This window comes from Strigops habroptila, chromosome 12, assembly GCF_004027225.2.
Source record: "Strigops habroptila isolate Jane chromosome 12, bStrHab1.2.pri, whole genome shotgun sequence".
Lineage (NCBI taxonomy): Eukaryota > Metazoa > Chordata > Aves > Psittaciformes > Psittacidae > Strigops > Strigops habroptila.
In genome coordinates this window covers 17,594,080-17,620,000 of record NC_044288.2, presented here as the reverse complement: position 1 = coordinate 17,620,000, position 25,921 = coordinate 17,594,080, and the positions used below count along the sequence as shown (strand labels likewise).

The 25,921-nt window shown below is 41.9% G+C and overlaps 2 protein-coding genes across 5 annotated transcripts in view; both read left to right on the top strand.

Moving 5' to 3' along the window:
• The window catches only part of ATP6V0E1 (ATPase H+ transporting V0 subunit e1), a 23,038-nt gene extending 11,838 nt beyond the window's left edge, over positions 1 to 11,200 (top strand). Inside the window, exon 4 of the mRNA XM_030505198.2 lies at positions 11,130 to 11,200. The gene's annotated coding sequence lies outside the window, so the exon portion shown is untranslated. The remainder of the gene's footprint in view (positions 1 to 11,129) is intronic.
• Positions 1,553 to 25,921, top strand: CREBRF (CREB3 regulatory factor). Of its 4 annotated transcripts, none has more exons than XM_030505194.1 (10): positions 1,553 to 1,660; positions 11,130 to 11,307; positions 12,289 to 12,414; positions 13,297 to 14,380; positions 14,881 to 14,979; positions 18,423 to 18,617; positions 20,357 to 20,546; positions 20,991 to 21,064; positions 21,479 to 21,601; positions 21,897 to 25,921. In XM_030505194.1, exons 2-10 carry the CDS (start codon positions 11,299 to 11,301, stop codon positions 22,010 to 22,012), a joined length of 2,016 nt encoding a protein of 671 aa, XP_030361054.1. In that variant the 5' UTR covers positions 1,553 to 1,660; positions 11,130 to 11,298; the 3' UTR covers positions 22,013 to 25,921. The 4 variants fall into 4 exon arrangements, 3 of the variants coding, with proteins under 3 accessions (XP_030361054.1, XP_030361053.1, XP_030361055.1); XM_030505193.1 differs by having other exon boundaries at positions 14,878 to 14,979; XR_003994225.1 differs by lacking the exon at positions 20,991 to 21,064 and having other exon boundaries at positions 14,878 to 14,979.

Sequence of the window (25,921 nt, the reverse complement as noted above, 5' to 3'; positions counted from 1 at the left end):
TACTACTGAGAGATGTACTTTAACATGTGAGAAGTTGCTCTATAGTCTGTGGCAAATAATTCCGAAGAAAATTGGAAACCAAATGATCTTATAAAAGCTTAGGTGGTGGTTGGTTGGTTGGTGTTTCTGAAGCCTGTGGAGAATCATATATGTTGAATTCTTGAGGAGGGGGGAAGAAATGCTTCAAGACATCGTTAACAATTTTGGGTATGTAACAGTTTTTAAAATATGTTGATCTGCCTGACACTTACCCCAAAGTGAGACACCAGAAAAGAAATTGTCCAGTGACAAACAGCAGTATTGCTGTTACCACTTCTCGTAACAAGCTTTCTGTTTTAGGTTCTAAGCTGTCACTTGCAGAAGATACAGAAGCAAAACAGAGTTGATGTGCACGTCAGTGTGGGCGAATTTAATGTAAAGAGCTATTCAAAGCTTGGGCCAACAAGCCATAGTTCAGTCTTTATTTAGGTGTTTTCCAGATCGAGATGCTTTCCTCCATCTACGTGGTTAATATTTTCTATAGAGCAGATACCAGGTAGTAGCATGATCGAAGAAGTTGAAAAAATGTGGCGTTTGTTGTCCTGATGTTGCGTGACCTACTGTCTGCATCGTGATTACAGGATGGGCTGCTCCGTGTCTGCTCCAGGTAACTTCTTTTTTTGCACGACTGCAGGAAATCATAGCAGACACACTGGTGTTTAACAAACACTGCAGGTACTGAAGCCTGTAACAGTTTCCTCTTGTTCTTGCAACAACAGAACACAAAGTGTTAAAGTACATGTGAAGGAAATTTGCTGGTGCTTGGCATAGATAAAAAGCCAGGTTTGCCCCGATCAGCCTGATCTCGTCTGTGTGTTGATACTTTGGGGGAAGGAAGATTGAAGAAACTGACTCCATCATCGAGTCACGAAGACTTGAGCTTGTAAATATCAGCAGCAGGTACAGCAAGTGCTCAGGTCGGGGATGTTTCAAATGATTTTAACTTCTTACATTAATATTGTTTAGGAAACAAATATCTGCACCTGCGCCCCTCGTGGGAAATTACTCTGCAGAGTGCCTGGAAGTTTGATTTTCCTCTGCTGTAAATTGTGGAAGTGTTTTGCTTGCGCAAAGGCTTTAAGTTAGTTGTCAGAGGTGGGATGCTGCTGTTTTGGGAACCACATCTTACCAACTCTCTGGGGCAAAAAAACCCCTTGTCTTTTCATTTTGTCTTGCCAGCCACGGTGGGGTTTGGGGGCAGAGGAACGAAATCGTGTTATCGCAGGAGTTAAACACGAGCACGGCCGGGGCGCTGGAGGCCGGGCCCCCCTCGCTGTACGGGTGTCGGGACAAGGCTGCGGCCGGATGAGGGGGACAGACCCCGCCGCGGGGACCCTTCCTTAACTGCCCCCCCGCGCGCCGCTCCGCCGTCACGTGACGAGGGGGTGGCCTTCCCCCCCCCGTCCTCCTTCCCCCCCCCCCCCCGCATCGCGGCGGCGGGCGGCGATTGGCTGTGTCGGCCTCCTCCCGCCCCGCCCTCCCTCCCCACGTGAGGGGGGCGAGTCACGCGATTTCCGGGAACCCGTCAGGAAGGGACATAAACAAAACAAACCCGCAGCCGCATGGAGGGTCCGGGCCCGAGCGCGCGGGGCGGCGCCCCCTGCTGAGCCCCGGCCGCCCGGTGAGTGCGGGGCGAGGCGGGCAGGCAAGGCCTGGCGGGAGCGGGGGCTGCGGGGCGCCCCAGGGGACGCGGCTGCTGGCCCGCTGGCGGGGGGCGGGGGGGCGGTGTCCCGGTGGGGAGGAGGCGGTGTTAGCGTGTGCGCGCCGGGCAGGGGGCTGCGGGGCGCGGGAAGGGGCGTGTCAGCACGGCTGCGGGGCGTCGAGGGGCAGGGGTCGGGGATGGTGCCCGGTTCCCATCGCTCGGCTGCGCTGGGGGGTGTGGCAGCTGGTGCTGCGGGAGAGCAGTGGTGCGCGGGGGTTGTCCGGCTCGCACAGCTGAGGTGTCGCGCCTGGGGGGACAGCGCTGATGTGCCTTAAGGGCGCGGTGAGGGGCTGCGGGTGGGACGAGTCAGGCCGCGCAGGGGACGGAGCGTGGGTTTAGCGGGGAGCTGTCGGCCTCCCTTCCACTCTCCGCCTGTAAGGAGCGGCCCCTGCCTCCACAAGGAAAGTGACTCTCGCAACCAGCGCCAGGGAAACGAAAGCGTTGGGGAGACCGGTCGCTCTGGCTGTGCGGGGTGGAGGGGCGGCTCGGCTGCCCGGGCACACGGTGCCGGGTGCAGAAGGGCTCGGCAGTTCCGCGCTCTGTTGCTTTTCAGGCTCGGAGTCGCCTCCTCCGCTTTCGACCTGTTCGAATGCTCGGGGCGGCCGGTGGGTACGGGGGGTTTCCCTGCCTGAGGCGCGTTGGTCTCCAGCGGGACGGCCCCGGTCCGTAGGGAGGAGGCGGAGAGGGGTCCCGGGCCGGTGCGAGTGGCGGGGCAGGGCGGCGGGAAGGACTCCCCCGTTCTAAAACTACTTTTATGTAACTGACTGGGACGGGGGGTACGGAGGTTCCCCGGCAGCCCTGTCCGCTTGGGAAGGGGCTTCCCAGGCAGCGGGGGTGCGCTCCGGGGGTGGGGGGGCAGCGGGGCGGGGGCTGTCTCCCGCGGGGCAGGGGAGCCCTCCGCGCCCTTCCCGCTGCGCCGGCGTGTGGAGGCCGAGGCGGGCTCTCAGTGCCCCGCAGGCGGGCGGCCGCGGCGCTCGGGGCTGGGGAGGGGGGGTCCCGCGGCCGGTCCCGTCCGGAGCGGCGGAAGGGGGTTTGTTTACATGTCGCCTCACCCTAGCTTGAAAGGGCCGCTGGGCGGGTGAGCGGCGGGGGCGGCGGCGAATGGGAGCGCCCGTGGCGGGGGAGCGAGCCACTGAGCGGGTGGGGAGGGCGGGGCGGGGCGGCGGTGGCCGGGCTAGGCTGCGCTCCGCGCTGGCTGGCGGGGCGGCCATGTTGGCTGGGAGGTGTGTTAGTGGGTCAGGGGCGGGGGCCGCCCCGCCGGGACCTGCCCGCGGGAGGTTCGGGGGTGCTTGGAGCGGCGCCGCTCGCTGCGGAGGGTGCCCGCGGCCGCGTCCCCGCGGAGCGCTGTGCCTCGGGGAGTCTCTCGTTTCTGAGGGTCGCGCCGCCAGGGTCTGCAGAGCGGCCGGTCCCGGGGAGAGCCCGCGCACTGGTGGTCCCGTTCCCCCGCTCTGAGGGGAGGGTCCTGCCGTGAGCCAGTTCACACAGACTTTACTTATAAAACACCGGTGGCTTCCCCGGGCCGCCTCCGGTGTCTCCCCACACGGGTCTTTGACACCTCTCCGGGTCTGGATGAAGTTCAGGCACGGTCTGAGTCGGGGCGGCTTGCCCAAAGCCCCTCATGTCACCAAGGACCCAAGCCTGAACTTTATTTCCCCTCCATCCTGAAGGCCCACGGCTTGGGCATTATTTCCCGTAACGATGCCCGTGGCATTGCCGGCATGCCCTAATCTCATGCCTGTAACGTGCAGCGTGGCCAGCCCAGCCCACAGTGCTGCTCAGGGCATCATCTGGTGTCACTGATCAGATATCAAAGATAATTTAATGACCAGAATTCACTGTGTCACGCTCCAGTATAAACACATGCCATTTTCCAAGCCTCTACACAACAGTTTCAATCATCAGCTATGCCAGCTGAAATATTAACTTCTCATTTAAAGTAAGCATAAGCTTTATGTTGTTGCCATTCGAGGGTAACTTGTTGAAGTCACACAACATGTAACCTGCAAAACACAGTCAGATTCTGACACGTTTCGAACACTACAGAATGTTTTAAAGACGTTGATAAAAAGGCCTAAGGTCGCTTAACCAAGTGCTTCTAAGCAAGACTTGTGGGGAGGGTTAATTATTGTTATTGCATGTATGTTTTCATGGTAAGAAGTGTCTGTTTTAGAAACTTCGTTGATTTGTGTTGTTGGCAACGTAAATGACAAGTCAGATTTTCTATGGGAAATATATTGGGTGGTTGTTTTAGCAGGCAAGGCTTTTTGTAGAGATATCAATGTTTGGTGATAGTACTTTTTAGAAGCGTGAATAACAACTCAGAGACCCCCATACAGTGCTTTGCAGCCAGTAGTTTACCTGAGCAAAGAAAGAATTGTTCTGTGTTTGATGGGAGTATTAACTGATAAGAGAAATCTGCAGCAGAGGCATCAAGCCATTGACCATCCTTGCCATGCTGGGTTTTATTTTTTAACTAATGAAAGTGACAAAGACCTTTCTGAAGGACAAAGGTTTGAAGTCCCTTCCGCATTAGCAGGAATTAATTGGGAATAAATAGAAGCTTCTGTCCGACCAGTAGACTGACAGCATGGTATAAATAAGGGAACCGGTTTAGATTTCCATGACTTGCGTGTCCATGCTGTGTGGTTTGCGAAGCCTAATTAAAATCTGGTTTAAAATAGAAGTTTGATAAAGGTATTTGGCACTTCATAAGAAGTGCTTGAAAGTTGGCACTGGCTTGAAAGTCAAGCTGGAAGTTTTATGAAAATTGTAGATTTTAAGGTTTAGACCTTACTATGATCATTTCCTTGGTTATAATATCATATTAAAAAAAAATAAAATCTTCCTCCTGTTTTTGAAATCTGATGGGGTTTAGGTTTCGGGGTGGGTTTTTGGGGGGGGGGGGGTGTTTGTATTTACATTTTGGACTGTTTTTGACTGATGACTTTTTCTGATTTGTTGCTGGCTTTGAAGCATGCTGTGCTGATAACCCATTTCTAACAAAAGTATAACAAACCGTAATTTTCCAGGATGAAGAGTAGACTAGATTGTACCAATCCTTTCATCGTAAGTGGGTTTTTTTCCCTGAGAACTATATTTTTTTCTTACCCTGAAAGACTTTGCACTGTCAGAAAACAATATAGAAACAACCTTCATGTAGGAATGTAGAATGTTGCTGGAGATTGTCAGCTAAATGGCTGTCTAGTTTTGCTTTTGTTTTCTGTTTGCTTTGGCCGCATTCTGCTTCAGGGGAAATCTCTGGCTCAAGAAAATTTCGAATCTTCCTGCTAATTCTCTTGTGCAAACAACCTCTTAACTTCACAGTGGTACTTTAATAAAAGTTTATGCAACTCATATTTTAACTGCAAAAAGTTTTTTTTAAGTGATTTGAAGTGTGTTAATACAGTTCTAACAAGTTTTAACATGCTGCACATCCCACTCGTGGCACTAAAACATTAAGAAAATCTCGGTCTTTGTTCCAGAATGTACAGGAGAGCTATTGCTTCTAGGCGGAATATATTACGCTCCATCCCCGGCAGTGTTCAAGGCCAGGTTAGACAGAGCCTTGGGCGACATGGTCTAGTGTGAGGTGTCCCTGCCCATGGTAGGTGGGTTGGAACTAGATGATCTTAAGGTCCTTTCCAACCCAAACTGTCCTTCGATTCTGTGATTATTCCGGGCATAGTTGTTATAAAATACGTAGATGCAATACCTTGTTTGTTGGGTTAAAAAGAATCACTTTTGTACTTTGGCATCTTGCATGTTGATCAGTTATTGGCACGTGCCTCTTTGCTTATGCAGTCGTGTTGAAGTGGAATAACCCTGCAAAGTTGGGCAGCTGGCATTGACATGTAGGAGTATTAACTCAAACAGAGAATGTAGTGCTGTAATTCATCAGCTCTTTTACCTGAGGAGTTGTGTGTGTTACTGCAGACAGAGCTTTTGTTTAGTGGTATCACTTCATGATCTTGAAGTCTGTCTGCTGTGGGCAAGTAAGATTAGAAAAATAATAGTGGGCAGGAAGGGAAGGTCAGCAGAGGAAAAGAGACAAAGACAGTGAAGTAGCAGTTTCCCTCTCCTGAAGGGAAGAGGTTTAGAAGAAGTGAAACAGTTTTTGTATCTTTAGTTCTTCTAACTGGCAATGCTCCATCAAACTTAGGATCTGGGTGTCTTAAGCAGATTGTTGTTTGCTCTCCGGGACAGTGGAAGCAAAGGGGGTCATTTCTTGGATGCTTATGCTGGTATTTTAATACAAGTACATCACTGAGAAGGTAGAGGGACTGCGCTTCTTTGGATGAGCAGCTGAATGAGGCTGCAGTGGGTAGAAGCAGAAGAAGACCTTTTATAAGAGTGTCTTTGCTCACATGCTATGAATAATCCCCAACTTAGTGCCTTTGTGGTGGGGGAGAAAAGTAAAAGATTTTTTGTAAGTCTGGCTAATAATTGAAGAATCATGTAAAAAGAAGGGGGGAAAAAAAAACCCAAACCAAAAACGGCACTCCGAAACCAAACTAAGAAAAATATGTTCTATGCTTGAAGACTGCGCTGAGCAGACTATGTTCTGTAATAGGAGACAAATTGGCACAAACTGTGGAAGGGAAAAAAGTTTTAAGAGAAGTGTAGGAGAACTTCTTGCATCTTTATCTGTGCTTCATAAAATGTCCAGATACAGCAAACACTGCATAGCACATAATGGTTCTTTTAAAGTACCTGGCATAGTGCATTCTCTGAATTTCAAAGTTCGGCGTTTCTAATGTTTTACCCTGAGCTTGTAGGTTGAGCATTGACAGGCTCTCGTGACCTGCAGGTTTTTTATCTGCATCAGAAATGTAACTTGGACAAACTGTGCTGCATAATGCAGTCACCATCATGAAAAGTGTAATTGTTCGTGTAGTGTGTTTAGAACAGGCATTTAGCTGCTGTGATAATAAGCACTGTACAATCAGCAAAACGGTGTAGCCACGCTCTGTGTGCCTTTCAAATCGAACAACATGCACATCTGAATTGAGACCGAAATAGCAACTTTAGTTATAACTGCAGTACAAATGATTCATGCAGGTGGCTGAGGAAGACTTTCAGGGTTCTCAAGCTGAAAGCTTGGTTTTCCTCTTAGAGGGGCTTCTAATGCATTGTGGCAGAAGCGGGTTTTACTGGTCTGGAGAAGTGGCACAGGAACCGCCACGTGTCTCACTAATGCTATGTGGTTTGAGTTTAGGACCTGCTGTCTGCCAGTTTAAATGTACTGCTGCATCAGTGATGTCATGTAATAGCCCAACATTAGATTGTTTGAAGTTCAGTCTTCTCGGGTGTCTTGGGACCACTATTAAACTATTCCAAATGTGCATTTTTCAAAAAGTAAAGATAAATGCAGAGAGGGTTTTTTATTAGAGTTTGTCATTAGATTAATGAATTATGAACTCTGTAGGACAGGGTTTGGTTACTTACTGACGGGGATTTTAACCAGTGTATGTATGCATGCCTCCATCAGTACCCCAGATTCTTAAATGCTAGATGAACACAGCAGTTCCTGAGATAGATGTCTTGCCTTCCTCACGCCCAGTGAAGGAGCAAGCCTTCTCCTGGGAGCACAGCTCTGCACTGCTGTCACTCAAGAATCTGCAAACACAGAACCAACCCAGGGACTGGCTCCTTAATCACCTTAATCTGATTTCACTGCAGGCTGCTGCCAAAAGGCGGGTGGCACCCTGCCCGCTGCCTGCGGCTGCGTATTCCAGCTTCTCCTCCTGTGAAGCAGCTACAGGATTTCACCTCTCTATCTCTGCATTTGGGAAGGGTTGTTGTAAGGCATCAATGAAAATTGTCCTGAAGTAGAAATTTCTGCTGTATTTATCTTCAGTAATTCTTATTCTGCTGCTCTTGAGGTCTGCCACAGATCTTTCAGTTCATTCAAATCTGCATTCATTATAGATAACATAACAACTGTACTATTCTATTCAAACTCAGTCTCGAGCTGAGAGTGCCAATAATGTTAAATTCTGTAGAAATAGGACCTGAACTGCAGTCTACAAAATTATTTTCCTTCACAGCAAGTTCAGATTTTACATCTGTGCTTCCATATGTCATTGATTTCTACCATACATCTTTATTTACCGTTGCATGAAAAAATACTGGTAGCTAAGTGTGAACACTGGGAGGCTTTTAACGAAGAACTTGATGATTCTGGGGAATTACGAAAGCAGTTGGAAGTAGGTCTGCTTTGCTGGGAGCACGAAGCATGCCTCGATTGTGCAGCTTCATGAGTCTTTCTTTTTATGGACTCAATGAGTTTCCTGCATCCACAGAGCTACCAAGAAAGAACTTATGTTGTAGAATACTTGAATAGATCCTTATGGGATTCAAATCACATTTAAATATTAATATTATAAAATGTCAAGAATGAAATCTAAGGAGAATTATGGGAACAATTAGATTAGCTGATACACTGCTTTGACCTGGGAGGACATACACTGTCATTCCTCATTGTGCTGTAAGTTTATAGCTAAAAGATTACTCCAGTCTTTGAGACGTTAGAAGTATTTTGAACATTTAATGTCTGGTTTGAGGGTTCGTAAATGATCCGAAAGCTCCCTGGTCCTGACACTTGGAAGCATTGGTTGGTTGTTGGTGAAATCAGTGTCAGTACGGATTAAGTTTTACCACCACCCCACTCCTAGTTGTGTATGAAACACAGTGGAGTGCCTTGAGGTACGTGTTTAGCAAAAACATAGTAAAGGGTAATAGGTAAAGGAGCAGCAAACATCTCCTTTCTTGCCCCTTTATATCATGCAGTGGCAGAACTTTGACAGTCTCCCATGTGAACGCAGATGGTGGTGGTGGTGTTCTGGTGTTGACGTCAAAGTATTAATCTGATATTCTGTTGAAAAAGGCATCAATCTCTGCCACTGCATGGAAAGAGAGTAAGATACTATGAGGGTGTAGACTGGTATTAAAGATTATCTCTTTCTCACCTCTTTGCGTATGAGAACATCATTTATTTGTGTCAAAGAACAGGTCCTCTCTCCTAGATCAGGCCAGGTTAAAAAGTGAGTAATTCGTTCATGCCACATTTAACAGCAGAGGAAGGACTAGTTCTGCTGTGTTGTGGCCTTTGCTGGGTGAAAGGGGATGGGGATTGTTGAGGCACATTGCACTGGGACACAAACGTAACTTTAAATGTCACTTCAAGATAAGTGAAAAGAGTTCCCTGGAAGTTTTAGAGCAGGAATAAAATGTTCTCAGAAAGAACTGGTTCTTATTTGACACAGGGCTCTACAAGGAGTGGCTCACTTTGGCAGTAGTAGCACGGTTTTACTGACAACTTGTGTGTAACTGCACTTGTAGCTGTGGTTCTTTATATTTTGCTTTGATAAGTAAAGTCTTTTTTGCATAGTGTCTGGTTTTACCACAGTCTGATGGCATATATGCTGAGGCGTTGCTATTCAGCCTATATTTAACAAAATAGCTGAGATACTATCCGAAAGTAGGAATAATCACGGGGATGCTGTCATGTGCTGGTGGGAGGAGGGTTCTGAGTGTAGCTCCGCTGTAGGAGAACACTTCTACTTTACTATTTGTTTTTCAAAGCAAGGGAATAAGCAGCCTGAGCAGATTGCACGAAGTCTGACTTTGGAGCAATGCTGAGTGAAGAGTTCTGCTCAAAGAAGGAAATATATTTTAACTGATGTCGTGGTTTAACCCCAACCGGCCACTACGCAGCACCCAGGCACTTGCTCGCTTCCCCTGTGGCAGGATGGGGGAGAGCGTTGGAAGGGCAAAAGTGAGAAAACTTGTGGGTTGAGATAAAGACACTTGAATAAGTAAAGCAAAAGCCATGCACGCAAGCAAAGCAAAACAAGGAATTCATTCACCATTTCCTATCGCAGGCAGGTGCTCAGCCATACCCAGGAAAACAGGGATCCATCACGCGTAATGGTGACTTGGGAAGACAAATGCCATCGCTCCCAGCGTTCCCCCTTCCTTCTTCTTCCCCCAGCTTTTTATGTTGAGCATGATGCCCTGTGCCATGGAATATCCATTGGGTCAGCTGGGGCCCCTTCACTTACTGCGCACCCCCAGCCTGCTCGCTGGGGGTGTGGGAGCAGAAAAGGCCTTGGCTCTGTGTAAGTGCTGCTCAGCAGTAACTAAAAGATCCTTGTGTTATCAACACTGTTTCCAGCACAAATCCAAACCATAGCCCCATACTAGTTGCTGTGAAGAAAATTAACTCTACCCCAGACAAAACCAGCACAACTGATAATGCTGAAAAACTGTACAAGTGTGATGGTTCAGGGGTTTGATTATGCTCCTCTAATGCTGCTTTTATGTTAAAGAGACTTTATATAAGGGTAGGGTTCATGCAGGCTGGTGAGAGTAAGCAAGCAGCAGCTTTGAAGACAATGTAGTTACATTAGATACTAAGGTTTGATACCATGGATGATTTTTCTATTACTGCTTTTGGTATAACATTGTTCTTTTTTACTTCCTGTTACTCACGAGTCTTTTGTCATACCTTAGTGTAGATACAGTTACTGATGTTTGTGCTAAGGCGCTTGCTTTTCTACAGTTCAGTTTTTCCTTGTGTTGGTAAAAAATTCAGGATACGAAGCTTGGAAAAGTCTTTAGATACTCATCTGAAGTAGCAGCAGGTCTATAGAAACTACTCAACTGGCAAAACTACTTACAGATAAATTGGACCAATTTCAACATGCACCTTACTTGAAATCAATAGAGGAGAATGATGAATAGATCATTATTAGGCAACTCTGAATTTGGCACAATTTTTACTTTGTTCTGTCGGTGAGGTCTGTCTCTCCCCTTCCTCTGCTGCTGGCTGGGGAGCACGCTCGCTGTAATCCTCTGCCACTAGATGTTGCTATATGAGTGATTGATAGAATCTTATCTGATGCTGTATGGATTCATCTCTGAAGAAGATATCGCTGAAACAGTATTAGTGCCTGTTCTGAAATTATTCTGAAATTGTGAGACGTTTGCCTGAGACATTTTTAGCATTTATTGGCTCTGTTCTATTAGTCATAAAGATTGTTTCTCTCCTGTACACCCAGCAGTGTGCTAGTCATTATTTCCAATTAGGCAGGCTTTTCTTTTCATGTGTCTATAGAGCTCCTGGTCTCAGTACGGAGGAAAAAAGGCAACAAAATGTAACTCAGCCAAAAAGGGGTTTGCAGGAACTGTGTTCTGTAGCATCTGTGGCTTTTCATTCCATGAAAGGTGGCAAGAGAAGAAAATTGCTACACATTCCAGCATGAGGAATAATCACTTTTCAGGGGAAATTTTTGTCTTTACTTCACTTTGGCTGTTTTTTAAGCAGTACCTTTTTGGTAAAGCATTACTTACCTCCTTGGGGGTTTGATGTGTTTATTCTACACAGAAGTCTACAAATAAAAGAGCTCCATCAGGGTGAACTGAAGTTACCCTAAGGAAAAATTTCATTGCATGGATTGTGTAAACTCACTGACACTGAAGTAAAGCTGGAAAGGAATCTACAAGTGAATAAACCAAGAAGTTTGGAATTGGATTTGGGGAATCTGGGCTTGGAAATGCCTCAGGTAAGTCAGTTATGGTTTTACTTGCTTCTAGAAATAATTTTGCTTCCTTATTTACAGTGAAAAAAAAAGGAAAAGAAAGTTTAAGAGCAAATTTGAGTGGCATTGGAAGGGAGAATTTAGAAGAGATTAAATGGTGCATACTTTTTAGGGTCTCAGTAGTGTCTGTGCTGGAAGCTGTGCTCCTGGTGCTGTATTTGTTCACACAGCAAGATTGAGCAAAGTTGTTGCCTTGATGAGGGTGGATGCCTGGAGAGCAGCCTTTTATTACTGCAGTGATTCACACATCAGCACACCAAACGACCTTCAGCAGAACAGTGTTTCTCCCTTCCCAACCCTCAGGGCGAGTGTGTCTAGAAGAGAAAAAGGTCTGGAATTCAATGTAGCAGAAAGCCTTGCTGCCCATTCCCTGCATGCCCAGTCATCCTGCATAATGTTTGTTTGCAAAGTTCCACTTTGCTCTCAAGAGGTGAGAGCACTCCTGATTGAGTTGAAATCAGTCTTACTTTTTTTACCTCAGGTGGAAATTTTATGAGTTCTAATGGTTATACAGTCAACACTGGTTTAGTACAAAATAGTTTGCATTAGGGTGAAGGCCCTGCAAGCGTGTAGTGCCTGTTGATACTCACAGATCTTGCCAGTACTCACTCTCCTCTTCTACGAATGCTAACAGATCCCTAAACTTGGCAAATGCATGAGAATTTCAAACCCACAAAAAAGAATGAATGAGCAATGCTCTTGCAGCTATATGATGAATACAAATGTGTCCTTTGGTTAAAGAGCTGCATGTTGTTAGCTGCTCTTAAAGCATTCTCTCGCTCTGAGAAATGACATGCTTATCTGTGTAGGTAAAAACCTTCCAGATGGAAGTATAGCACAAGGTCAGAGACTTGGATGAAATGTCAGCGCTCTCTGTGTTTTGTTGAAGAAAATAATATGCCTTTTTATAGCATGCTTCAAATGTCAGTATCAATTTTGTTGTAGCCCAGTGTGAGTGGAATGGACCCTCCTTTTGGGGACGCCTTTCGGAGCCATGTGTTTTCAGAGCAGACTCTGATGAGCACAGATCTCTTGGCAAGCAGTTCAGATCCAGACTTCATGTATGAACTGGTAGGTCATCTTTCTGTGTGTCTACATAACTTCCTCTCCTTGATTAATACCCTGAGTTTGTGTAGTAATAAAGGGGTATTTTGTTCAAGAATGCTAGAAGATTATTCATTACTGCTGGCTGCTGATGAGGGGAGAGCCTAACTGCTTGTTCAACAAATGTGATGCTTCCTCAATAGGTGCTTGTTAAAGCTGGCCATCAGGAAAGGCTTGATATACAAGTCTCAAATAGAGCCGTGTTCACCTTATGTAAAGGTGCTTGAGACTCTTCCTTACAATCTTTTCTGCAAGAGCAGTTTTGTGCTACTTCACCAAAGCTGTGAATGCAGGGGAAGCAGAATAAAAATTTACTCATGAGCTACTTACACTAGCAACCTTTATTTTTCTTTCTTCCCTGCATTAAAGGAGAAAGGTAGCTCATAGTTTTTAATTGACCATCTTAGAATGAGGTTTTCCAGGGACTGGTAAACTTCAACATATTTTGTTAAGCGCTCAGCAGAGATTGACCTTGGTTATTAGAGACTAGAACAGCTTGCCTGTGATGTCTTTCATATCTTAAATATGAAATAGATGTTGGTACTAGTCTAGTTCCTGATGACCAGAACTAGGAATTTGCAATAGCAGAAAAATCCAGCAGTATTTGACTTGTATCTTTAGCAATCTCTTCAGAAGGATCTGCTGCTGAAGCATGGAAGCTAGGCTTCACTCTGACCCTCAAAAGAATCTTTTAGTAGCTTTTTAAAAGTGAAGTTCAGGCATCTTCATACGTTAGCACTGTCTTTCTTACACTTCACTGCAATTAAACTTACGATAGTAGATTAAATAGAGGACAGAGATGATTGATACTTTTTCTGTAACAATTTTAACTTGTTTTATTATGCACAGGACAGAGAAATGGACTATCAGCAAAGTTCCAGAGACAACTTACTTTCAATGGAGGACTGCAAAGACCTTGAGAACTTGGAGTCTTTTACAGACATCCTGGACAAAGAAGCTGCTCTCACTTCAAAATGGGAGCAATGGGACACCTACTGTGAAGACTTAACGAAGTACACTAAATTAACCAGCTGTGACATCTGGGGAACAAAAGAGGTGGATTACCTGGGCCTTGATGACTTTTCAAGCCCATACCAAGATGAAGAAGTGATAAGCAAAACACCAACACTGGCTCAGCTTAACAGTGAGGACTCCCAACCCGTTTCTGATTCACTCTATTACCCTGATTTGCTCTTTAGTGTAAAACAAAACCCTTTAAACCCTTTGTTACCTGGCAAAAAGATTGCAACCAGAGCAGCAGCCCCAGTCTGTTCCTCCAAGAACGTTCAGGCTGAGGCACCTTTGTCGGACTGTGTTCAGAAGGCAAGCAAACCTGCAACTCAGCCTGCTTCCAGTACACAAATCATGGTGAAGACCAATGTGTACAATAATGAAAAGGTGAACATTCATGTTGAATGTAAGGACTATGTTAAAAAGGCAAAAGTAAAGATCAATCCTTTACCACAGAGCAGACCAGTGCTGAGCCAGACACATGCTGATGCAGCAAAGGAAAACACCTGCTATTGTGGTGCTGTAGCAAAGAGACAAGAAAGAAAAGGAATAGAGTCCCCGCACAGTCACAGTACAACTCCTATTTTGCCTTTCAAAGAGACTCAAGAACTGCTCCTCAGTCCACCCCAGGAAACTCCAGGGCTCATTGTGGGGGAGAGCAGTCTTTCCGCCAGCACATCAGTGTCAGATTCTTCACAGAAGAAAGAAGAGCACAACTATTCTCTTTTTGTAACAGACAGTTTGGGTGAACAGTCAGCCAAAGGAGACCCTGAGGAAGATGAGGATGACGAGGATGATATTGAAGATGAGGACCATGATGAAGGATTCGGCAGTGAGCATGAGCTCTCTGAAAACGATGATGAGGAAGAAGATTATGAGGATGATAAAGACGATGACATCAGCGATACTTTCTCAGAACCAGGTACCAGCAATGTCGGGTTTTGTTAACACAGAGATTAATGGATTTGTCTGCCAAGCGGGAAAGAATGCTTTTGAATGCTTTATCATCTTAAATTGGGAACTTCCATTCCAGATTTTCTAAGTGTTTGCAAAATGTAATTAACAAAAACTATACCAGATCTCTATATTGCCCTGTTTCAAGAAAACCTGTGTAAGCTGTGGTCATGCACCAAAAATAATAGTAGAGAATACAGGAAACCTGGCTTGTAGCCTAAGGTCATAGAGCAACTACCTGCAATTTTTGTCTTCTTTTTTTGTGGCTTGATGATGCGATGTGCAGAGCTTTCTAGTGCTTGCTGCTTTGAATTTATCTAGACCTGTGTCTGTTGATAGCTGGCATGAAATCATAGCCTGAGTGAAATAATTTCATCATTGTACCTACTGTAGGTATAGTTTTCCACAGAATCCAAAGAATACCTACCACTGAAACTAATTGAACCATTTCTTGGTGGTTTTCAGCAGTAACACTTAGTGGGTCTTCAAAGGATACTGAAATCCTCTCTTCTGCATGTAGAAATGGAGCCTTAACAACAGAAATAAGAACTAACCTTCACCTAGAAGGTAACAAAGCGGTAATGTTGTGTGAAAAGACAATATGAAGGGAAAGGGACAGGACTGTAACCAAGGATTATTTTCATTGTAGTAGGTGTTACAATATTGTAAATGCTTTGTATTGGAGCATAAGAATTAAGGTATTCAGACATTTGGCAATATGTAACTTCAGGGGGGAAAGCAGCTGAAATTTTGCCTTTTTAAAAACAGCAGCTTCCCTAAAGCTTGTCACCGTTTGTCATAATGAACTCTCAGATTATTTTCTAAGTAGATTTCCTGAGTTGACATTAAACTTATTAAGCATTATACCCTTTATGTTATTTTTACATGTACATTACACGTTTTTATTAGCATTTTAAAACCTCTTCCTCCCTTCTTCTGAATTCAACTCCCTCTACTTTCTGGGGCTTTGAGTAGCTATTAGAGCTCTGTAATGACTGCTGTGCTGCACAGTGCTTTGCAGCCCACGGAGGCACGTTGCACAGGAAGCCTGGTATCCTTGAGAAAGAGATGTCATATTAAAATGCTGGATTTCAGTTGGTGGAATTACATTAACTGTTTGTCACTTGTTCAGATTTTACTGCCAAGCTCTAGCTTTCTAAATACATCTACATCATGCAGTAACAGAGGAACTTGGCTTATACCAGCTTGCTAGGACTTGAAGTGAATAAAGCTATTCACCTTGAGTAGGGCGATACTAAAAGTTTCACCATATGTTTTGATTCTATTAGAAGGTAATGTCTCCAGCTATTTTAATTATGTCACTCTTGTACTTAGTGTTGGGTTTTTACCTCTAGAGTAAAGGTAAATACTGTCGATCAAGTTTCTAAAAATAGGCATGGCACAGGAAGATTCAACCTTCCATAGTACCGAAACCAACACCGAGTTGATAAATTTAGAGTGAAGATATAATTCACTGAAAGGACAAAAAATTCCTGGTCATTGCTGCCCCTCTGATGTATTTTATGCACAGTTGGCTTTTGTTTATTCTTCTTCGAATATGTTTTTGGAGTCCATGAAATGCATTCTTAAAGCATTAGTGTCTGAGGCAATACTGTCTGAGGAGATAGTGAACTTCAGGAACTTGGAGAAATAGCCAAAACCATGACTGGCTGTCAGGCAAGTTTGGGCAATAGTCTTTTTATTATCATGATGATACAAATTTAGCAATTTTGGTCCTCTGCAAAGGTAATTTATTATGGGAACTATCAGCCCAGGCCTTTTTTAGCACTTAAACTTTTCTTTCCATTACTGGTATATTTTACCTACCTCATTTAATAGAAATATTTGTAAATGACTGCTTCTCCCCTGAAGAAGTCAAGAGATTGCAGAAATGGGAGATGCAACAACTGATTCAGTTTTCAGTAGCACTGGAGAAGAAATAGCCAAAAGGGAATAGGGAAAAGTGTGTGCAGAGACATGGAGATTGTTTAAAGAAGCTTCACTGCATCTATTTTGAGCACCTGGACCATCAGCTGGAGGAAGAAGACTTCTAAGTAGTTTGACAGAAGTCAGTATGACTAAGTGCTAAAGAGAAAGGTTTTTCTGGTTTAGTTTTGGTGGGGCTATTTTTGCTTTTAATGTGTAAGATGCACAAGTCATGTCTGTCCTGTTCTCTGTTTTACTTAACTTAACCCTGGTGAATTTAATCCTAAAACCATAGTAAGGGATGTGAATAAAGATTTTTAGGAAGGACTGGTGAAGGGCTTGAAAGGTACATACAAGAACTAGGTTATTCTGTGTAACTTTAATATTATAGCAGGTCAATGTTAGAGTTGCAAGGCAGGATGCAGTAAGTCAATGTAATTTAACTTGCTAACTTAATTATAGTTTAAATAAGCAAACAGGAAGTCTTGATTTTAACCTTGTACATTTGTACACATCAGCTCTTCAAGAGATTTGTTTTCATCGGTTGGCTTAATTCTGTGTTATGAACATGGGCTAAATTTATACATATCTATATAAATGAGTTACATAGCTTGACATGTTTTTTCAAGTGGAGAGTAAGTGGAGTTTTTAAGAGTATTTTGATACTTATGTCAAACAGCATTTGGGTAAAATGGAAATACAGTAAAAATATTTATGGTATTTGAAACTATATTGAATGTAAATTGTCATAATCATTTTGGCTATACGAGAAAAAATGTTTCATAAACCATGTTTCATTGTTTGATTTGCCTTTAAAATACTGCCTTTTTACTAAACTAGAGAATCAAAGTAAAGGAGTTGATGAAATGATTAGAAACAGAACTTTAGAGCTCGTTTCATCCTTCTGCGCTCCTAACTTTTAGTCATACTTTTGATTATGAGGTGAGAGTCGGACCGAAGCAGGAAAGTTTGTTTTTCCTCTTTCAACTGGTTTTTCAAGTGCAAACAGACTAATTGAATGGTCTGTTTTAAAAAGAAGAAAGTCTTCTTTGTGTTACTGTTAAAGGACGAAGTGGGGTCAAGACTTGTTAGGCTTACAGCCCCTTCAGAGGTTGGCTTTTCTTTAAGCTTCATCAGTGTATGTGATTTTTTTTTAATGTAAACTATTATACAGCATTTTAGTACACAAGGTGATGCAATGGTTTGAGGTTTTTTAACCTTAATATACATTGTCTTTATTTTCTGAAACTTACATAGGATTTTAAAAGCTATGGTTTGTGTTTACATTAATTGTGGTGTAAGTATTGATGCAATGTGGATAGTGGCATTAGAGTGTCCATGTGCTTCATGACTAGTGCATCATATCAAGTGCATCATAATATATCTCTAAAGTTTTGTGTAGCTTTACCGTGGATCATTTCATCCCTCTAAAGAGGTGAGGAAGAGATTGAAAAGCTTGTGTCCACATTCCTTCAGTTTAGATGGTCTTTTCTTATGGGCTTTAGGTCATTGTCCTCATAACAGAACCCCCTTCTTCTAGTCTAACAGAGACGGGTGATTTGATTTATTTCCCAAAAGTATTCAAACTCAAGGAAGAGCAGGAGTTAGGCTCAATGATCCTAATGGGTCCCTTCCAACTCAGAATATTCTACGATTGAATAATTTTGCTTTCTTTATTAGTCTTTTGCTAATTCATCTTTATTATCTGCTTCTCTTTCCACACTTTTTGATTAGAGATTAATTAAAATGGAAGAACACTCTCCAACAGCTGTTATCTGTACTCTGCAGTGGTGGGATTGTGGGGGAGAACAGCAATAGAGCTTAAGGGGTCAGAGAACATAAAGAGGCTTTCAATGCATAAATAGTTTGTCTCTTTTCAACTAATGAAGCAACATCAGTGGCTCAATGTCTGTCTCTGGATTTAAGGCAGATACCCGGTAGTAGTTGACGATGGAAACCAAGTCTATTAATGTAAAACAGGCCTTGTATGTGGTTTTGCTTTTAACTTGAATACTCAGTCCACAGTTAAAGGGCTAGAAACAGTTTTGCCAACTTTATATCAACAATGCACTGCATACTTTTAGGGTATGAAAATGATTCTGTGGAGGATTTAAAAGAAATGACTGCCATATCCTCCCGGAAAAGAGGCAAGCGAAGATACTTCTGGGAGTACAGTGAGCAACTAACACCATCGCAGCAAGAAAGAATGCTGAGGCCATCCGAGTGGAATCGAGATACATTACCAAGTAACATGTATCAGAAGAACGGTCTCCATCATGGTAAGAATAGAGCCCTAGTTACAAGTGAATGTCTTTCATTCTGACACCTTCAGTAGCCCAACTCCCATACTTGCAATTGTTGAGAAGTTGTATTTTGGCCATGAAAATAAATCATTAAAACACTGTAAGTCTGTTGCTCAATTAGCAGAGCTCTGCACAGTGTCCAAGGAAGGCACAGTGAACATACAGTAGTAACTTTCACTGTGGTTTCTTCACAGGAAGGTCAGGGAATTGAAAATTGTAACTTGAAGGGCTTTCAGTGGAAACCCCAAAAGTTGGAAATTTTCTTAGTGCAATACTGTAAACATATCGGATGGGTCGCTTGACTGGGATTTGTTCCTTCTAGCTGTTAGTTTAAGTCTTGCTTGTGTTAGAAGTAAGCTGGAAGTGATCTGAAATGCAAAATTCACATTAACCGCAGTATGACCCAAAGGACGAGCAATAAGGCATAACTGTCTCTTTTTGCTCCTCCCTACTTGTTTCTCCCACCTATGTGAATGCAGCACAGTGAAGCAGTTACTCTTCAGTGAATAAACCATTTCTTTAAAATACCCCCTTAGAAACTTAAACCAATTGAGCTAATAACTGTGTTTTATTCCCGTAACTTTTTGATTAGCAATTTGCTAACCACAGACATGACTAATATCACCCAGAACAAACCACTCTTAGGAGTAATGTTTGCTTTCTTGTCACAGGACCTCTTTGGTAAGCTGCTCCATTTGATTTTGGCTTTGAAGGAGAAAATGAAACCAGCTTCCCTGGTTATAATGTTAATATTCCCTTACAGTTGAAAATTACTGTCTTTAACGTGGCAGTTTACTTTCTGTTAAACCAAAGGATTTTTTTGTTGTTGTTGTTACTTGTAGATTTATTCAGGGAATAAAACTTGGGGTTTTTTTAAAGTCTCCATAGTTTTTATATGCTTACTTATCTTGTAGTGAAATATCAGTAGCTAAAGTCCCTATCACTGCTCCTTTTTCTGAAGGCTTGTATCTATACTTGTTATTAAACAACAAATAGCCAGACATGCCTTGAGGACTTGGTCCCACCAGATACTTGGAGGAGCAAGTGACTTTTAAGTCAGGTGCATATGCAAGAGATTTTTAGGATCAAATGCTAGAAAAAGACACACGGGAGTGGTAGAGAATCTTAAGGAATAAAGATTTGGTCTTGAATACTTGTATTTCCTTGGGAAAACCAGGCCTTAAATAGCTTCAGATACACACAGAAGGTGTTAACTAACCTTTGTATGGATCATTTAAGCTCAGTATCACTGAAGATCATTTCAATACCAGGCCTTGACACTATTTCTTAGTACAGAATTTTAGCAATAAGATTATTGAGGCATTTCATCAACTTGAGTGTGCAGGAGGATATATTGGCTGAACACGTAAGTTAGGAAGTTAGAGTTGAGGCAAAACAACTGGGCTTGAACTTGTGACATACATTCTTCAGCACAGTTGTGTTTGAATACTGTCTGTGACATCCAGTAGCCTGGCCAGCAGCATTTGCTCTTATCTGATCTGGATACAATATGAATTGTACAAAGCAGTTTGTCTGGAAATGTTCTTTCTATTGTGAAAAATCCACAGGGATCACATGATTCCAGTCCATTCTCTTGTAATGAACAAAGGAACTTCAACTGCACCCAAAAAAATCCATATTTAAGAATGTTTTTCCACAGGTTTGTGTACCTATTGTGTCACTTCCCAACCCAGTTTTCTGCATATTTAAAACAGGAAAATATGCAGCAAAGAAGTCACGGAGGACTGATGTAGAAGACCTGACTCCCAACCCCAGAAAACTTCTCCAGATTGGTAATGAACTGAGGAAGCTGAATAAGGTGATCAGTGACCTAACGCCAGTCAGTGAACTTCCCTTAACTGCCAGACCGAGGTCAAGAAAAGAAAAGAACAAGCTGGCTTCCAGGTATGTATTAGATAATGCTACATAGATGAGTAAATTTGGATTACCACAACTGTACAATTAAGATCTAACTAATTTTTGGCTCAAGAGATCCTGCTTCATCGTGGCAGTTCCTGCAATGGGATAATGACCAAGCTACCAAAAAGCAGAGAGACTGGCACTTTGGAGATGTAATTTGCCTGTTCCCTAGATAATGATGTATTTCCACTGGCAGCTGGCTTGCTTAGCTGCAGGGCAAATGATTGATGCAGTGATAAAATCCACGAGTGTGAAATGTAAGCAAATACAGGTAGCAGAGTGCTTTCAGTGAAGCTGAGTGAGTAGATAGATGATTTTGTACGTCACAGCTCTAGGAGTGTTGGTTGATAAGTTCGTGTGGCAAACAGATGCTCTTAGTATTCTGGAATTTTTGTTAGTGTTCTAATTCTTCCCCTCTTCTTACTATAGGGCTTGTAGACTAAAAAAGAAAGCCCAGTATGAAGCCAATAAAGTAAAACTCTGGGGTCTCAACACGGAATATGGTAAATACAACTCTTCACATCTTAATTTTTCTTTTGTTCAGACTAGTCTGTGTTTTGCCATCATGTAACTTGGGTCATAGCTGGCAGTTTATAGAGAAAACAGGGTTGGTACAAACCCAACAGTTTTGTTGGCACAAAACCACTCACTCCATAAAGCATACGTAGATTGGGTTACCTGCAGTGTTGAGCTACTTTACAGATGTAAATTATGTAAATGTATATGTGTAAGATCATAGAATCATATAAATATTTGTGAAAATATGTTTACAGATGTAAATTATTACATCTGAATTTTACAGTAAGTGTGATGTGACACCTTTGACACTTTCAGATAGCAGTGTGTGGACGACTGTGGATCTCTTTTGCTTCAGGGGGAATGTACTGCAAATCTAATCCAGGTTTTTTTCTTTGCAGATAATTTACTGTTTGTGATCAACTCCATTAAACAAGAAATAGTTAATCGGGTGCAGGTACCTAAAGATGACAGAGGAGTCAACATGGAACAAAAATTGAACATACTTATTAAAGACACTCTTGGTAAGCAGTAAACTTAACGTGTATGCATGTATGTGAAGAGATGTATAACCTATGACACTTTAGATTGCAAACAATTGCAATTGTAGAATAGAATAGAGATATAGAATAATAGACAATAGAATAGAATATTCCAGTAGAATTGGAATAGAGAGAAAAAAACCCCACTGCTTCCTGATTTCAGTTATTTATGCCTTTTGGTTAGTTATTAACCAAAGCATTCATTGGCTTTGTAGCACATGTAGGAATGCATGCAGTGAGTAGTAACCTTACAGCACATTTTCTTACCCTTTCTTAGGACTACCTGTAGCTGGACAGACATCAGAATTTGTGAATCAAGTTTTAGAGAAGACTGCAGAAGGAGACCCCACCGGTGGCCTTGTAGGGCTACGAATACCAATGTCAAAAGTTTAAAGACACGACTTCAGCTGTTCACATCGGTCAGGTTCTACCTGTGTTGTCAAGTACTTCATTGTAAATTGCATTCTGGTCTGCATGTCAGTTTAGCATTACGTAAACACTTACAATTAGGTTCCATTGGTTTGAAGTAACAAAGTAGTAAACCAAATCAAAGCATGATATAAAATGCTTAATAGCATTTTTGGACCATAAACCAGGTAGTTTCAAAGCTGCTTTAAGCTTAAATACAGAGATGAGGATTCTTTTGAAAATTAAGTTCTTTAGGACCAGAATATATCACTTTTGATTTAGAAGCAAAAACATGGGGTTGCTAGTAAAAAACCTTAGCATATGCCAGACATTGTGACAGGTTTATGCTCCAAGTAAAATGACAGGAAGAGTTTTTTGGTAAAGCTGTCAATTTAGGGAGGTTTTTGTTCCTTTTTTTGTTTTGTTTTTTTTTTTTTAATAATTGGATTTTCTTTTGTCCTTCTTACAAACCAGTAAGCTTTCTTTGCAACCATTAACTTGTACATAGCACACATGGCAGTAGAGCTAGTGTGCCATATAAGACTTTAATTTTCTGAGCTTAATATAGTATTTAAATGTCTGTGCAAGCAAGAGAAAAAAAGTATATTCTTTGTGCCTTGTATTTTGGGGGGAGAGCTATCAGTATAAGCTGGTAAAGTTTTGTATGAAGAAAACCCTGAGGGGAAAAACCAAGATGTATAGATGGTAAGATTATAGGTTTTAATGTATTTGTTCCAGCTCTTACAATTTTTTGAATGTATATAGGAATATGTTGAAAATGTAGATATATGCCACAGAGTCTATGTATTGTATAAAAGATGGCTCTAGAAAACTCAATTTCGGTACTTTGGCCGGAAGAAAACAAATACTTGCACATTAATGCGATTGTTTATTTTTGTACCAAAGACAAATGCAACTGATATGGCGAACTGCCAGTCTAAGTAAAGTTTTGCACAGCTTATATGATACTGTACTGAATGTAAAAACAAATGAAAAAAAAAAAAGAAAAAAACCTAAAGGTCAGGGTTAGGGATCTTACTGAACTGTGAATTTTTTTGTTTGGGTCCAATTATCTACAGAAGGAGCATTCATACATAACGATCTTATTTTGCTGTTCTTGTAGTTCGCTTCCATGGTAGATAAGTTGGTGGCCATCTCGGAGTCTTTAAGTCTTTTTTTCTCTGCACTTACTGTAGGAGATTTTAATATATTTGGATTTTAGTAAGCTATTGGTAAAATAGTTTTCAACTTTGAGAATTTAAGGAAAAAGAAAAAAAAAGATTATTTAGCTTGTTGTAGTATACTTCCACCAAACAACCAAAATAAAATTATTTTTATTGTAACGTGTATATATGTAAAGAGAAAAAAGAGCTACAAATATCTAATTCCTTAGTTGCCACTTTTCCAGTTGATGTATTATTATGCATGTGATGTTTCCAAGGATCAACACAGGCTTCAAACAAAACGAAACAAGACAAAAAAAATTTATAGACTTTTATATTTTTGTACAGGTATTTCGAAACTAGCTTCTTCAAACTTATATGTGACTTATTCTTGTTAATTCAGTAGTTTCTATGATTGAGGAATATTAACACACAGTTCTTATTTGCTCTTCTGCTAATAAGACTTGGCTTTGTAGTCAGTGTTAACGTACAGATTAAAAGCTTTAGCCTTTGATGAGAAAGTCCTTTATCTCAAGGCAAGATCATTCTCTGGTTTCATGGACCCCCCTCCTTTTCCTCCCTGTTCTTTCTCTCCCTATTTAAAGATGACAAAACACTGTTTACTGAAAATAGAAATACCAAATATTTTCAAATGTAGCTGCTGAAAAAAAAGAAATGCAAAAGTCCATGAAGGCTTTTTCCCCGCTCCCTTTGGGGAATTTCTCCACTTCATTTCTAGTTTGTCTGAGTTTGTTTGTACTGTGATTCCTTTTTGTTTATAAGTAGATTATTTTTATATCCAAGCTTGTACTATAAAAAAAGAAAAGTCTGGATCGGTAATAGTGCAGTAAGAGTGGCCGATGAAGGTGGCACTCCTGCCACATACTTGTGAGCGTGCACACAGCTTACTTTGTGTCTAAATATTTTGGAAGACTCAAAAGGGAGGAGGAGGCCAAAATACCACTACTGAGCTGTACAGAAAGTCTTTCCTACAAGAGACTAAACAAATACCCAGGGCAACTTAGGCAAAACTTTGTAAATCCACTTAAGACTTGCAAAATCTGAGTGGAATGTGGGTGGTTTTGTTTCAGGTGTTTTTGTTGTTGTTGTTGTTGTTAAGGTGAGGTGAGAGTTGGCTGCTGCTTTACACAGTGGGTCAGATGTATTCCTGTTGTAATTATTGCTGATGTTGCAGTTATTCCGGAGATACATGCGGCCCATAAAACCCCGACAAAGAATGTCTCTTGTGAAGTTAAGGCCATGTCTGTACCAAGATTTTGAATACTGTTGTTCCTTTCCGATGAATGGTGTTGCCGCGCTGCTCAGATCCGAGAGCTCCTTACGCTACATCCAAACTGTGTAGGCAAGGTAGCATTTCTAAACGTTAAGAGAGCAGGTTTGCAATCAGGTAAAAACTTCTGTGACAAATTAAACTGACAAGGTATTAAAAAAGCCCCTTTTTGACTGCTCAGAAGTACTGGGCAAATACAACTTTATAGCTTTTTATTTTTGTCTGAAAACCAGAATATGATTTTGGTCTAGCATTTCAAAGTAGCCTTCGAATCTTTAGTGAATTCCATACCCTCGCATTTCGTGTTTTCTATGTATTATTTTAAGTTAAAAGCTTTTAAATAGTTGAGCTTTTTAATGTTGACACTTTATTTTGTAACTATTTATATGTATGTATATCTTAGAAAAGCACTTTGTTTAAAAAACAAGAAAACACACAAAAAAAAAAAGGAGAAAAAAGAAAAAAAAGAAACCGCGTTTTATATGATTCCTGCCACTTGCTGCTAACTCTGGGCTGGTCAGAATGCTGCAGCGATACTTGATATAAATAAAACCTGGCAGTAAAATGTAGAGTAAAGATAAGACCTTTTGCTGGTTTAACTTTATCATAAAGGTGACATAGGCAAGCTGTGCAGCTTTACATTTTAACCAGGGGACTCTGTGGCATTTAAACCGTCTAGAAATGGTTGTACTTTAATGCCAGTAACAATCTGCTTCCTCTAGTGTCATTAAAATATATACATTTAGTGTATACTTATCACAAACAAAAATCTTATAAGGGTATAAAAACCAACAAATGTACATGTTCTGTTTTTTGGCAATTGTGGCATGCATTTTTGGATGATCTTTAGAGAAGACCATTTTCTAAAGATTTTCAGTGTTCATACATGGTATGTGGATCTTAATGAAGTCCCGGATTTTTTTTTGTTTGTTTTTGAGTGTAGGCATTGTGAGTATTCACTTTTAATCCTATATCCAAAAGCAATTATATATTTTTGATTTAATACAAACGAAAGCTCTTCCTTTTTCTGATACACTGGATTCTCTAGAATTTGTTTCCATATTAAAAGCATGCTGTCATAACTGCTCTTGTTGAGATCTCGTCAGTCTGAACTTAGGTGCCACACTTTGAATTGATGGACTGCTTGTTCTACTGTACCATGTATGATTCTCGTCCTTTCCTACTTCCTTCATGACAGATGATGATGTGGCTTTATATTGTGCCTTACTTGTACATCTAGAACTAAATGTTTTTCATTCCCTCTGAACTCCTCAAACCTAACCCTTCTGAAATTGAATCAGAACTCATAAAAGCATCCTGAAGAAAGTCTGGATAGATCTGATTTCAGTTTCTCTCAGTAGTAGTCCTTTTGTATCTCTATGGAAGACCAGTTTTTGAATGGCCTTGCAAAATGTGGGGGTGCTCGTGAAGGGTGTTTTT